Here is a 13,640-nt window from a genome sequence, read left to right as displayed (position 1 = left end):
CATCAGGCACAGCCCCTCCCTCTCAAATAGTTTCCAATGGAAGAGCTCCTTTCCGTTGTGCGTGACGACGACGGCGTGCGTCACGTAATAACATATGGCTCCTCTACTACTGTAATTAAAGGTGGTGAGGTGGATTGTGCTTCAACATACCTAGTGGTAGGCCTACTGCTAGGCAGCTCGAAAGTATGCCGCAGAATACAACCGTCAACCGCTATTAATCCATGGCGCGCTTTTTGGCGCGACAATCTAATTCTATTGTAGACAGTCTAACGTGCTATCCGGTATTCCCACATGCTTGCTCAGTGAGACATCAGAGATGTGTACTGTACACACTACTACACACTACACAGTGACAGTCACATGATGGAGGTGTGTCTGCTCTGCTGACTGCTGGCCTGGCCCTGGGTGTGTTACGTGTATCCCGATATTTTAAGATGAACGTAGAATTTAAGAAATGCATATCAATCAGAGGGTGCACTAGTCGCAACTGTCGCACTAAGGGTGCCTAGGTAGGGTGACGGGTCCTATCCTATGTGCTCCGAGCCCGAACAAGTGAAATGGGACAGGACAGCACTCACCACAACACAATAACCATGCCCTGCCGGGCCTGCCCTACATGCCGCCATCTGCCGGATGAAAGTGGTATTTCCCCCCATCAACATCACATAAAATAAATACATAAAATAAAATAAATCTGCATTGACATTTGACAACTAAACTTTTACTTTTGTTAGGCTACTTTAATTAGCCTATATTTTGATGCGAATACTTTTGTACGTTTTACTTTTACTCAAATCTTGGAAACAGTACTTAATAGGCTATTTGTGATATTGCTAGTGCAGGTTAAGAAATCGGAGTAGACTTCTTCCATTACTGCTGGACTATTGTAGCATGCCCTATGTGGGGGGTGGTGTCACTACAGTAATTGTCTGTTAAAGTGTTATTTGAACACGAATGGTTAAAATGAGTGTGATGCCCATCAAAAATGAATTTGTCTTACATGTTGATGTTGTTAGCACTTGGCAGCAGGGACGCAGAGGATACACAGAATGATGATTTAGATAAAGCTTTGACAATAGTGACGCCTAATGGTAAACCAGTATAAAAATCTGCCTTCTGGTAGGCTAGGTGTTTATAAGCAGGACATCAGGAGGATTTGGGGTATGTGTTAGTGTATGTGTATTACATTATTTTAACATTTTTGAAAATATATAGGCTAGATTTACATAGATGTCCCCAGTTCCTTAAGATGTATGTAGAGCAGAACAAAGGGATGTTATTTTTGGAACTAGCCGACCAGAGCCAGTGTGAATTGGCCATACTTGCCTCTGCACTAATTCCCAACCCATCCCCATCTCGTGATGAAATTGTAGCATTATTGAGATCTTAATAACACATTATGTAATGTTACAATGTACTGCTGGGTTACCTGTAATCTTGGGGCACAGTAGTCATAGTCTTGTTTGTGGTGTAGTTTGCTGTGCCTTAGGCCCTAGACCTAATCATCATTCATTGTAAACACCTCTAGTGCTACCTGATGATGATCTGATGATTGGCAAAGACAACAATTATGTCACTGGAGTGTGATGAGTGTTCAGCAGATGTGTCATCAGCATAGCCTCTTTAAATATTTAAAGAGAAAGTTAGGGTCCAAACATTAACATTTTTATCCTTTTTATTATATTGCTAAAGCAGTCATTATTACACAGAAAATAACAACCCTTTAATTCCTGAAAAAGATTGCTTTATATCTTGTTGAACTGTACAGGGAGAGAGAGGTCAACTCTCCTTACAAACTACCAACTAAACTATTAGAAACAAGGTTTAACAGTCAACCTAATTGCAAACTATAAGCTTCACTTTCTTATTCATAGGGTATTTATTTTTTTTTTTACAAATTGTATTATTTGTCAACATAGAAATAATCTTATGCTTTAGATTTAAATATCACATACACCAGAGGGCTGAAAATGGAAATAATAGGTTGGCAATAATGTCTTATTGGTTTTATACATGTGGACGGACATAACAAAACAAAATAAAACTCAGTTGTGAAGAATAATATGCAATTATAATGGCTTTCCTAAAACATCTTAGCAATAGTAATATCAGTTAATGGACCCACAGGCTGCAGTGTATACCATTCATTATGATATGCATTATGATAACATCACTTACATGTATATATTTTGTCACTTTCCACTGGCCTGACAAAACATAAATGACATGAAAACAAATCCAGAAACAAACAAATACAATGACTAGGCTATTTTCCACGCTGATGATTATTGGAAAACCGAGGTTAAGATGTACACAGAACAAAGCTGGTTAGGCACAGGTAATGTGCAATGTGTGTCCAATTTTGGAAGGGGCACGTTTGGCAGGCAAACACTTCTTTTCAATGGCATTTACCACATACCCCTGCATGACCGATGGAAGTCATTTAAAAGTGGCAGATGAAAAACTGGATAGAAACTACTGGATGGTTTTCCTTTTTGAAGGAGCTACTGCAGTGCCACAGAAGACACATTCACTGACAGGCAACCGGGGGATCCTACCATAAATGAAACACTGCAGAATAACATTTCACTGATAATTAAAACGAACTAATGTACATTATCAGACAATACATGCATGGATAGGCAAAACAAGTATATATTCCGCTAAATACAAAAATATAGATAGATTAAGAGACAGAGAGAAGGAGATAGAAAATAAATTAAATATGTGAGTTCCTTAGACTAATTAATTAGAGTTGAATAATATTTACAGGTTCATATACTGTATCTCATAAAGATTAGCCATGGCCTCACAGTGCTTCAACTGAATAACAAATCAAATGACGACACATATACAGAGCATAACTCAGTGATGCTAAAAGCTGCTTCTTGTTAAAATGCTGCAGTAGGTGGATATCCTCTTATCTCCAAAATGAAAGGCAATTCTCTAAACACTAATTAAGAGATAGAACAGCCATATAAACATTTTGGGCTGAATACCATCTTTTTTCCATATACACTGGCTATAACACTCTAGAGTGACAAAACTCACTCTAAACTGGAGATAGGAGGTTTTCACACAACATAACACAAATACTTCTTAATCAGAAGAAATAAAGTACGTGGAGAGGTGAGGATTCATGCGTTTTGTAGATAACAGAAAATAATGATCATTTCATAACACCAACCTAAACAGACAATTAACAAAATAGTATGGCATACTCAAATACAGCTTATAACTCATTTCAAAATATTATACTGTTGCAACATCAACAATGTCTGAGCTCCAGAAGTGTATTTTATATTTATTACACATTATCTATTCATAAACTTAAACAAATGCGCTTATCATGGCAGACACGCACACGCACTCTCTCACACACACACACACACACACACACACACACACACACACACACACACACACACACACACACACACACACACACACACACACACACACACACACCTGTATTTTGACACTTTACAGTAATTATAACAGTAGTTATATGTGAAGTGCAGCAGACTGTGGCATGGCTAATAATAATAAATGCTATTCCAAAAAAGGGAGCTAATATTGGGCACAAACATGACAAAACTTAAGACAGCACAAACTATCCACACATGACAAAACTTAAGACAGAGAAAATAATAAACTAAAAAACTAAAACCAGTTCCCATACCAAAGCCAATTGATCTCAAATCCCCAAACTCAATATCAATCATTGTATGAATTGAACAACATTAAACCAAATGATTTTGGCATCCTGAAAAAACATGAGGATGATTAAGTAAAAAGAATGACAGTTGCAGATGATAACAAATTCCTCAGCAATTGAGTCAAAGCGTCTATAATTATTTACAAACTGTGTAAATACTAAATAAAAAGCAGAAACAAAGAAAGAGTGATTCAACCTTTATTTTCTTTGCGGTGTCTGTCCACAGTGTGTCGCTGTAGTCACTTACGTGTGACTATTCCTGCACACCATCAGGAGAGGAGATTCATCCATTTGAAGCTTTCCTGGATAGATAAAGGCAGCCCAAAGTAGCATATCACTCAGTCTATGATATCACTTCAGTGAAGTTCTGTACGTTCCCATGAGCTGTCACTCATTCTTTCACACTTCTGAGCATGCAGGCTGTCCCAGCACTCTGAATAGAAGGCTGGTGTTGTGTAACCTCCTCCCCAAGTCATTTTGAGCCCCTGTAAGTGAGCGTTCAATTCATTGAAATTTGGGACGCAAAATGGTGCAAATGAAAAGAACCCACGGTAAGCAATGCAACTGAATCCCTTGCGCTTGATTTATCTTAGTATTCAATGACCATTTGCCTTTTTCTTCTTGCACACTTCTTGTTCAGACAGTGGACAGTCACCTGTCCAACAGTGCCCAACATATTGAACACAGGTCTTTAATTTTATGAGAATACTGAGAATTGGTGTTTAAGGTGATTATTTTCTTGTCTTGCTGAGTGAATACATCGATAATAAATTCAGAATTGAATTCACTTGCTTTCACTAACAAGATCAGATGCTTCAACTCTAGCAGGAGTACTTAGAATATCTGGAAGAATTGTTGTTCTCTTCTGCAGCACAGTCTTAGGAGTTTACTCATTTCCCCCGTAGGGAAGCTCCTGAAGCATACAGTATATGTAACCCATTTTCAGGTTAGATACCAGGGTTTTAGCTAATCTTTGATTCACTGTAAGCCAAATAGGACAACCATGTTCATGCTAAAATGATTTGTGGTGAACAACTCACTATTATCCAGGACAATAGTGAACGTCACTTTAGTTGACATTATGAGTGGCTGTCCTGAGTAATGTAACTGATAATCAGGGTACAGGCTTTAGTTACGACATACTATTGGTCCGACTGTCATTAGACTGACATCCTACCCAAAACCGTAACCTAACCGTAACCGCAAGAGTGGTTACAACTCATGTTGGACCTAACGCATGTGGGGAGCGACGGGTCAGACCTTTGGTGTGTTGGATCTGCGTGTGCACCCCGATAATCACAGGGGTGCAACCTCACAGAAGATTGGAGAATCGATCGAGTGTCTTGATATATTAGCACGGGAAGACTGTTCTTTAAAGTTTTCTACACCTGGGTTGGAAACAATGGGAGAGCCACGCATTTACAACCTTTGAGGAGATCATCACGCAATGCGTGGTGCAGAGCGGTCGTTGGTGCTGGTCCTCTTCAGTTTGACTCCCATGCGGATGGCTGTAAGCATGGTGCCCTCTGACTGGCCCTCCGCCCCGTCGGTTTCCTCCTCTTCCTCCTGACCTCCCTCACTCAGGTACGGTTGATGGGCTGGTTGTTGGGGAAGGGCAGCGATGGGCGGGTTGGTTGATGCCTGACCACTCCAAGAGGCCACTGGCAGCACCTCGACCTCCTCTCCTCCTCCCCCGAGAGTGAGAGAGCCAGGACTCTCCTCTCCTACTCCTCCAATCTCCTCTCCGCTCCTGCTCCCATTAACCCCCACTGGGAGATCGGGCACGGTGGGGATTTTTACTGGGATTACGGGCGTACGGATAGGGATTGGACCTGCGCCAAGGACAGAGCCACGGCGGGCGTTGGGTTTGGTGGAGGGTGTCCGGCGGATTGTGGCAGTCCCAGGGGTGACGATAACCGACCCCTGGCTTGTTGGATATTGTCCTGACACGGCATAGGACCCCGAATAAACCACCTGGCTTGAATAGGAGGTGCCTGTAATCATAGAAAAGTTATATTAGCGACAACAGCGATGTTAACATATAAAGTAATACAATAATTATCATCTAGTAGTGTTAAAAAACTTAAATAACTCATTATAAAATTATTATTTTATTTGTTTAATGTGTAGTGTAGTCACCTGCAGGGTTTACTGGATAGTTTCCAGTGTGGATGGGCGTGGAAGGGTAGGGTCCTCCTGGATAGGACCCCTGTCCAGCGTAGGGTAGGCCTGCGGTCGACGCTGGGCGTTTGGCCTGGAACATGCGTCTGTAAGACTGGCTGATGTCACTGTTTCTGGGGATGGTGGACGACTTGTCAAAGTCAGAATGTTGCTGCTCAGACTCCTGGTCCCCCGCCATGGAGAAGTAGTCATAGTCCGACACTGTAGGGGGAGAAGATCAACATGGAACTGTGGATACACATAAACTGCAGGAGAAGTTCTATTTAACCTGCCAGGGACCCTAGTGTGAGGGACATGATCATTTAGTTTAGCATTTTGCAATTTGCATAACTAAATAGAGGTTATGCGCGTGACATCATCATCATACCCGGAAGTTATGCGGGAACGACTACTGAGTGTCAAAAAACTACTTTTGGCCTTGACATTATCGGACACTGTTGATTTTTACTGGGATTACGGGCGTACGGATAGGGATTGCCCCAAGGACACACACACACACACACACACACACACACACACACACACACACACACACACACACACACACACACACAGGGGGTGCAGGTATCTGTGTTACCTTGTGAAGGTATGGTATCTTCAGAGCAGCAGGGTGTGTTGGTCTGAGTACTGTAACCACTAGAGCACTGGATTGAGTCTCTGCTGGACCTCTGGGTGTCCAGTTGTAAACCTCTGGAAAGGGCCAGTGCTAACTCCTCATGGGCGTCTAGATCACCAGCCTGGAGGAAGACAAATATATAATATAATATAATATAATATAATATAATATAATATAATATAATATAATATAATATAATATAATATAATATAATATAATATAATATAATATAATATAATATAATATAATATAATATAATATAATATAATAATAAAATAATATAATATAAAGGGCCAGTGCTAACTCCTCATGGGCGTCTAGATCACCAGCCTGGAGGAAGACAAATATATAATATAATATAATAATAAAATAATATAATATAAAGGGCCAGTGCTAACTCCTCATGGGCGTCTAGATCACCAGCCTGGAGGAAGATGATTTTGTGGATGCATTAATGAATAAATTCATTTGTGAAGGAAAGGAGAGTCTGAGCCAGTTGTCAGACTTTCCTGGATACAACCTCGGTTTGAATGGGGAATGGAGGGTGGGAAGAAAGAAAGAAAATAAAGAAAGAATATGCAAAATGTGCACTGACAAGTAAGTTACCGCTTGTTGGTGGTGGAAAAGCTGAAAACGCTGCTGTATAGAAAGAACAAATGGCATGAGACCCATTAAAGCTGACCTTGGTAGCAGCAGCTATAGTCCTGCTCCTCTCCTCCTCTGCTGCTGAGATGGCTGCTGTTATTGTTGTCGCCACTGCAGCTGCAGCAGCTTGAGCTACAGATGGAGGGTTGGTGGCCGGGGCTGAGGGGGGGCTACTGCCATTGCTGTCCTCTACGGTCGGAGTGTTCTTGTCTTTCTTCCGCCTCAGTGTGTTGACCATTGGCTGGTCGTATGGCCCCGGCTTGGCCCAGTCCTGAGAGGAAACAGACATCATCAAAGTGTTAAGCCTGATTTGTACTTTGTCATACGATTTCTACCTCGCCAAAAACAGCTCATCTACAAGCTCACTACATGTCGCGAAGCGACGCACTGTGAGCTTGCAGATCAGCTATTTTTGGGAAGCGACACCGTCGCGGAAGATAATTTTACAGTATCTTTCTAAATGACTGTTTACTCCCTGTTAGCTCTTCCCATTGCATACTACTAAAATGGATTATGTTATGCATCGTCACTTATTCAATGTAATAAAGTCAAATGACAATCAGAACAGTTTGTTTTTATGAGTGTAGAGTGACGGACGGGCGAGCGGGTGTGTGGAGGAGGGTGGAGGAACGAGGAGACGATGAAGAAGATGGACCAACCTTCCAACTGGGGACTCGTGATGAAGGCACCATGTTGGAGCCCAGCGTGCAGTAGTGAGGGAAGTCTGGGAGCATGGCGGAGGCGGGACGCGACCAGGAGCGGGTGGGGCAGGAGGAAGAGGAGGTGGATGCAGGGAAGTAGGGGAACGCACTGTTGGACCCTGAGCCTAAGCTCCCCCCGTTGCTAAGGAGGTAGGGGGGGTCGACAGGGGGGTAGTGGTCGAAACCATTGGACAACTGAGGTGAGTGTGTGTGTGTGGTCTAGAGGCGATGAGGGATGATGTGAACAACACGAAACACACAGAAAAACAGAAACAAACACAAATGGAAACAAATTATTGAAAATTATAAACACAAGTCACAGTCAGCATCAATGATCTTGATGCAAAATCATATGAAACACAACGCCACATCACAAATTAAATAAAAATGCAAACAGGACACATACAGATCACATCACAACACAAATGAAATGCGTTGATCAACATTTCAGAGTACAGATGAACCAGAAATGTTGATCTGAATGCTGACTCACTCACTTTATGTATATACAGTACTGTAGGTATGACTGTATATACATTCTCATTTCCATACATTTTATGCATCAATTGATACAGTATCTCACTAACGCTAATGCATGCCTGCAGCGGCCATGTTGTGTCACAGAAGCAACATAAAGAACAAGCTCGGCTACAGCCACTCAGCCAGGAAGAGGGGCTTCCTCTGGGACAACAATGTGGACATTGGGGGAGAGAGAGGACTTGGGTGACGTGATGGAGGATGAGAGTGTTTCACCTTGTCAGTAGTGAGCTGAGGTGCAGCAGGAGGAGGAGGAGGAGCGAGAGAGGAAGGGGAGCTGCAGTCACTGTGAGGCTGACCAGACTCTGATGCCTCAGAGGAGCTGGAACTGAGACACGGCTGGAGGTGCATAGGAACACGGTGGAGAGATAGAGGAGGGGGGAGGGGATGAGTAAGAGAGAGAGAGAGAGAGAGAGAGAGAGAGAGAGAGAGAGAGAGAGAGAGAGACCGACCGACAGAGAGAGAGAGAGGGAAGAGAGAGAGATACAGAGAGGAAGAGAGGGAATGCATGCATGTGTGCAAACGGAGAAAGAGTTGCAAAGAGAAAAAAAAGACAGAGAGACGAGGAGATTAGACAAGTGCACTGTTAGAAGACAGAAGCAACATTTCAGTCAGTAGTACAGCCATGTGACCATAAAGGTAGATACAGAAAAGTGCAGAGGGGGGCCATAGCAGAATGAATTGCCCATCTTCTGCCAAGGAGGGCACAGGGGAAGAGTTCCCATATCTCCACTTCAATTCTTCATAACACCATTTATCAGCAGGTACTGTATATTATCATTTTTTAAGTATAAAAGACAGTTTGGGTTTAACTTTGTGAGAAAATAAGAAATTAAGTGACAGACAGGACCAGTTTATAGCCCTCTGGTGGAAACAAAGCTAGCTCTGTTTGGCCCTGTAATGGAAACCAGGCTATTGTTTTTGGGCCCCACACAAACCTCAACTACTGTAGAAGAACCAAGAGTGAGGCAATGAGTGAGGCCGCCTCTTAGGCCTGGGATGTAATTGGGTCAGGTGCTACCATGCCAAACCACCTCAGAGGACCATAAAACCCCATGGCATCTCACTGGATAGGGAAACTCCGCTTGTTGGCCGCCAACCAAAACATCTACTACTGGTGAGTTCCCAGACCCAGCCTCATGGTCGAGTTAGAACCAACCCACATGCATGGGAATGAGGTCTCCTCCACCAACTCAGTCATAATTATCTGAAAGCTGGATTCTACATATTCTGAGGGGAATTGGTCAAATTGAGAGATTAAGCCCTGCTCTGCTGACACAATGCAGCAGGTCACAGGGGTGGAATGTCAAAACACTGTCAAAATCATTTCAGTTTACTGTGACATACTTATTAAATCCACCATACTTAGTGTACATAGTGTAGGCTCTTGCCGGTCTCTACCATACTCTGACCTAACCACATTTTGTCAAATTGGTCGACTCTAAAATAGGAGGCTGGGATTGACCTGTGTTGCCCTGGGCCAGACGGGAGGCAGACATCAACTAATTTCCTGTGCTGCTGTAAAATAATAATAGCGCTAGAATGACTCAACTATGATCACATATACCTACCGCTGCCAGGAAGCAGCCTTTTACAAGAGCCAGGAGCTAGAATAGTGCTGTGAAACATGGTCTTTGAGGAGTGTCTCTCTCTAAATGTAGCCTACTAAATTGTATTAAACATTGGAGGCAGGATTATCTGTTAGTGTTACCATGATCTGACTGCCAGTTAAAATGTATACGGTTTGTAGAAGTGAAAAAGACTTAAAAGTGGATACATTATAATATGAACATTATACCATGGTATGGATGAATTAAAATTTCTGTTAGACTGGAAGGTGTGCATTAAAACCGTGTAACAGGAGGTTCAGAGTTGAATCAGTATTTTTATCCTCTACTCTTTTATTTGTATTATCGTGGGACCAAAGGTACACCAGGCTCATGGTTGTGCATCGAAAAACCACTGAAACATGGCTTTTTCAGAAAACTGTCAGGATGTACAGTAGAAGACATTTTTAGAATCTGATCTCAGGTCAGAATGGGTTAATACAGTGACGAGTTGGAATGCCACTAAACGTTATTCCAGTCGTACGGGTCGTTCTCCTCACCTTGGCCTCAGCCGGCATGGCCGAGGGTGACTTGGACGCCACATAGTGGTCCGTCGACGAGGAGATGAAGCCCGAGTCGTGGGAGGAGATGCTGGAGAGGCGGGCTGGGGTGGGCTGCGGCAGCGTGGAGCTACGGTACCGGTGGTGGTGGTGGTGGAAGAGGTGGTGGGAGGAAGAGGAGGAAGAGGAGGAGGAGGGAGAATGAGAGTGAGAGCCACTGGAGCCCCTCGAGTCGCTGCTGTTTACACTGTTTAGGCTACTGCTAAGAGGGGGTGCGTGTTTGTGTGTGCAGTATGTGTGTGTGTGTGTGTGTGTGGGGGCGTTAGGGAATGAGAGTAGGGGTAAAAAGGTTCATTTGGAGACAAAGACAGAAAGAGGAGATGGAGAAAGCAAGGGTGAAGGGAATAGCAGGGAGAGGGTTGAGGAAGACAAGGGGAGGGAAACAATTAACACAGCACACCAAGATGCAGCAGGCAGTGACTGAGACCAAAGCAATCACTTAAATGATACAGAAAGAAACACATCCACACGTACATAACAGACAGGAAATCATAATTACACTTGACAAGACAGGAAATCTCAGGATTCCATGACTATGGGAGATCTTCTTTTCTGTTTTTGTTGTACAAAAACGCAAGCATGAAATTAAAGCAAGAGCATCCTTGCTATTGCATCTGATTATTATGTGAATAAATGCAATTTCAAATCACACGTGGACTCTGTGAGAAAGGGGAATGATGCAATACCTGCACTAGTGTGTGAAATGGTCTTCATTTCCATAGGTTAGAATTAGGGATGTCTAATATTATCGGCCTCCCGATATTATCGGCCAATATTTGCAAAAATATATAATATCGGAAAATATCGCCATCAGTATTAATTTATCGGTTTTAATTAATTAAAATTTCTCCCACATTTATGATAATGATTCTTTTTATTTTGAAAACCTTACATTTATGAATGCATCCAGCAGGGAATCACGATAAAATTAAGCATAGTGTATTAATTCCACGACCGCACATTTCGGTATCAGTTGATTGCGAACGCAATGAGCACTTACTATGAGACCTAGCAGATCATGTCTGTCTGTCTGTCTGTCTGTCTGTCCCGCTTTTGTGCCCATATATGGAGCTGAGTGATTTGTGTCACCATGACTCAGCCATAACCATATAAGGAGTCCCCAAAGCAGCTATACGTCCAAAACCCAAATATGTACGAGCTGCGTTCGCTTCCCGTGTTTGCGCGTCTTACTGGTATTGGTATCGGAAATTAGGAGTTGGACAATATCGGGATATCAGATGTCGTCCAAGAAGTCAATATGGGACACACCTAGTTAGTACTGTGAGTCTGTGAGTTTAGCTGACTACTTAATAATAAACTAAATTAGACAAAATGTGAAAAACATACCTGCTGCTATGTTCATGATCTTATGTCTAACCTTAAGTACTGTTGTACATAATGTTCCAGCTGGATATGTTATGTGTATATACTGTATGTAGATATATTTAGTTTTCTTTTCCTTTTTCTCCTTGCTCTCTTCTTTTCTATTCTAGTTCTGATAATAACAAAAATGATGGAGCTTGCACAAATACAAATTTCACCCAGATCATTACAGATTGACATGTTGATTGCAGTAATGATGACTGATGATGAGGAAGTGAAACAAACACCTTTGTCAGATTACTTTTATGGTATGCTAACGCCTATATTCACAGCTTACTGGAGCGAGACAGAAAGGGTGTGAAATGCAACGCAGGCTATCACATCGTCGGTGCACTGCTTCCTTGAGCCACCAACGAGCCCCAAGATTTACTCTTTTTTTTGCTTCGTGTTTTATGGAGCCTACGATTTGTACTAAATGGCTATCACGAACCTCAGGGTGATTAACCCATTTTGGGTGGGAACCCCTTTTGGTGTTTTAAACATTATGTTATAATTTAGCTATTGAAAAATAGCAGATCTACAAGCTCATAGCGTGCCACCGAGTGGCGCGCTACGAGCTTGTAGGTCTGCTATTTTTGAAAAATCGTGAAAATATTTATTTCAGAAAACTGGAGGATAAATTTCAAGGTCAGGCCTAAGGTTAAGGAGTTAACACGATGTTTTGATTGGTTCTGTTTATGTGGCAGTAGCAAAAACAGGAGCCCACAGCAGGAAGCAGCCAATGGGACAAAAACATACAAATACACACAACAGGGAGAACACAGCGTGAAGGGCTTTGTCTGGACAGGGTACAGTATGTTACAGTACTGTAGTGTTTACACACAGCATAGACCAGGACTTTTATAAAACTGGGTGGTCCACACCCATAAACAGGCCCAGCAATAGGAAGAATAATAATCGGACATGGATTGTTAAATTACCTTGTTTTGGTGAGTGCAATATACTGACATTTTGTCAAGTTAAAATTAGATCACTATGAAAATGCGGATTCCGAAGAAAAAGACTTGATTCAGAAGACAAACTGCAACAACAAAAGCCCCCATTCTTTGCACCAGAGGACATCATGTGATATTCCCATTTAAGTCATATATGATTAAGTCGACTGACGACTGCTACTGAACAAACCCCTTTGATGACTTTTCTGGACTATTGTGAAGAGCCTTTGAAGAACACATCATTTTGAAGTTTATGACATTCACCTGAGGCTCGTCTCCTACTTCAAAGTATGATCTTCTTTTTTTCCCCCAACACTGTAAATGTGTTTCTCAGCAAGAGGATCGATTTACAGGCAGCTAACAGCAAAACAGGAACAAATGGCTGTACCGAATGACTGCGATCCTTGAGGCTGTAGTAGCTCGTGTCCACCACTGGGGGGCACGCATAGATCAGTCCAAATAATGAAAAGTTTGTCCCAATTTTCCACCCCTCCTATCTGATGAAGCTGCTATTGCGCTCATATATCAGAGGACTTGAAATGACTGAAAGTAATTCAAAGGCCTATATTGTTTATGTAGAATAGATCCCATGTGCTCACCACACAGAACTGCATTTGATTATGCATTCCGTTTTCTTGGATTGAATTACTTACATTACAAAACATACATAGTTTATGGACTGTTATAATCACTTAGTGGTTCACTCGTGGCACAATGCCTGGCAGGCTTCCTAACATATGCAGACATATAATACTAT

The 13,640-nt window shown here is 42.2% G+C and overlaps 1 protein-coding gene across 6 annotated transcripts in view; it reads right to left on the bottom strand.

The window, feature by feature from the left end:
- Positions 1-1,661: 1,661 nt before the first annotated feature.
- Positions 1,662-13,640, bottom strand: part of LOC308317847 (protein MTSS 1-like) — an 80,747-nt gene continuing 68,768 nt past the window's right edge. For 2 of the 6 annotated variants that reach the window (XM_080767153.1, XM_080767155.1), the window contains 7 exons: positions 10,506-10,767; positions 8,615-8,737; positions 7,820-8,080; positions 7,198-7,431; positions 6,477-6,636; positions 5,858-6,100; positions 1,662-5,712 (listed from right to left, as the gene is read on the bottom strand). In XM_080767153.1, the coding sequence (XP_080623279.1) occupies positions 5,159-5,712; positions 5,858-6,100; positions 6,477-6,636; positions 7,198-7,431; positions 7,820-8,080; positions 8,615-8,737; positions 10,506-10,767 (1,837 nt within the window). In that variant the 3' untranslated portion in view covers positions 1,662-5,158. The remainder of the gene's footprint in view (positions 5,713-5,857; positions 6,101-6,476; positions 6,637-7,197; positions 7,432-7,819; positions 8,081-8,614; positions 8,738-10,505; positions 10,768-13,640) is intronic. The other 4 variants (XM_080767154.1, XM_080767156.1, XM_080767158.1 and 1 more) reach the window with 3 other exon arrangements.

This window comes from Protomyctophum bolini (genome assembly GCF_963924005.1).
Source record: "Protomyctophum bolini genome assembly, chromosome: 7".
NCBI lineage: Eukaryota > Metazoa > Chordata > Actinopteri > Myctophiformes > Myctophidae > Protomyctophum > Protomyctophum bolini.
This window is presented reverse-complemented; position numbering and strand designations above follow the sequence as displayed.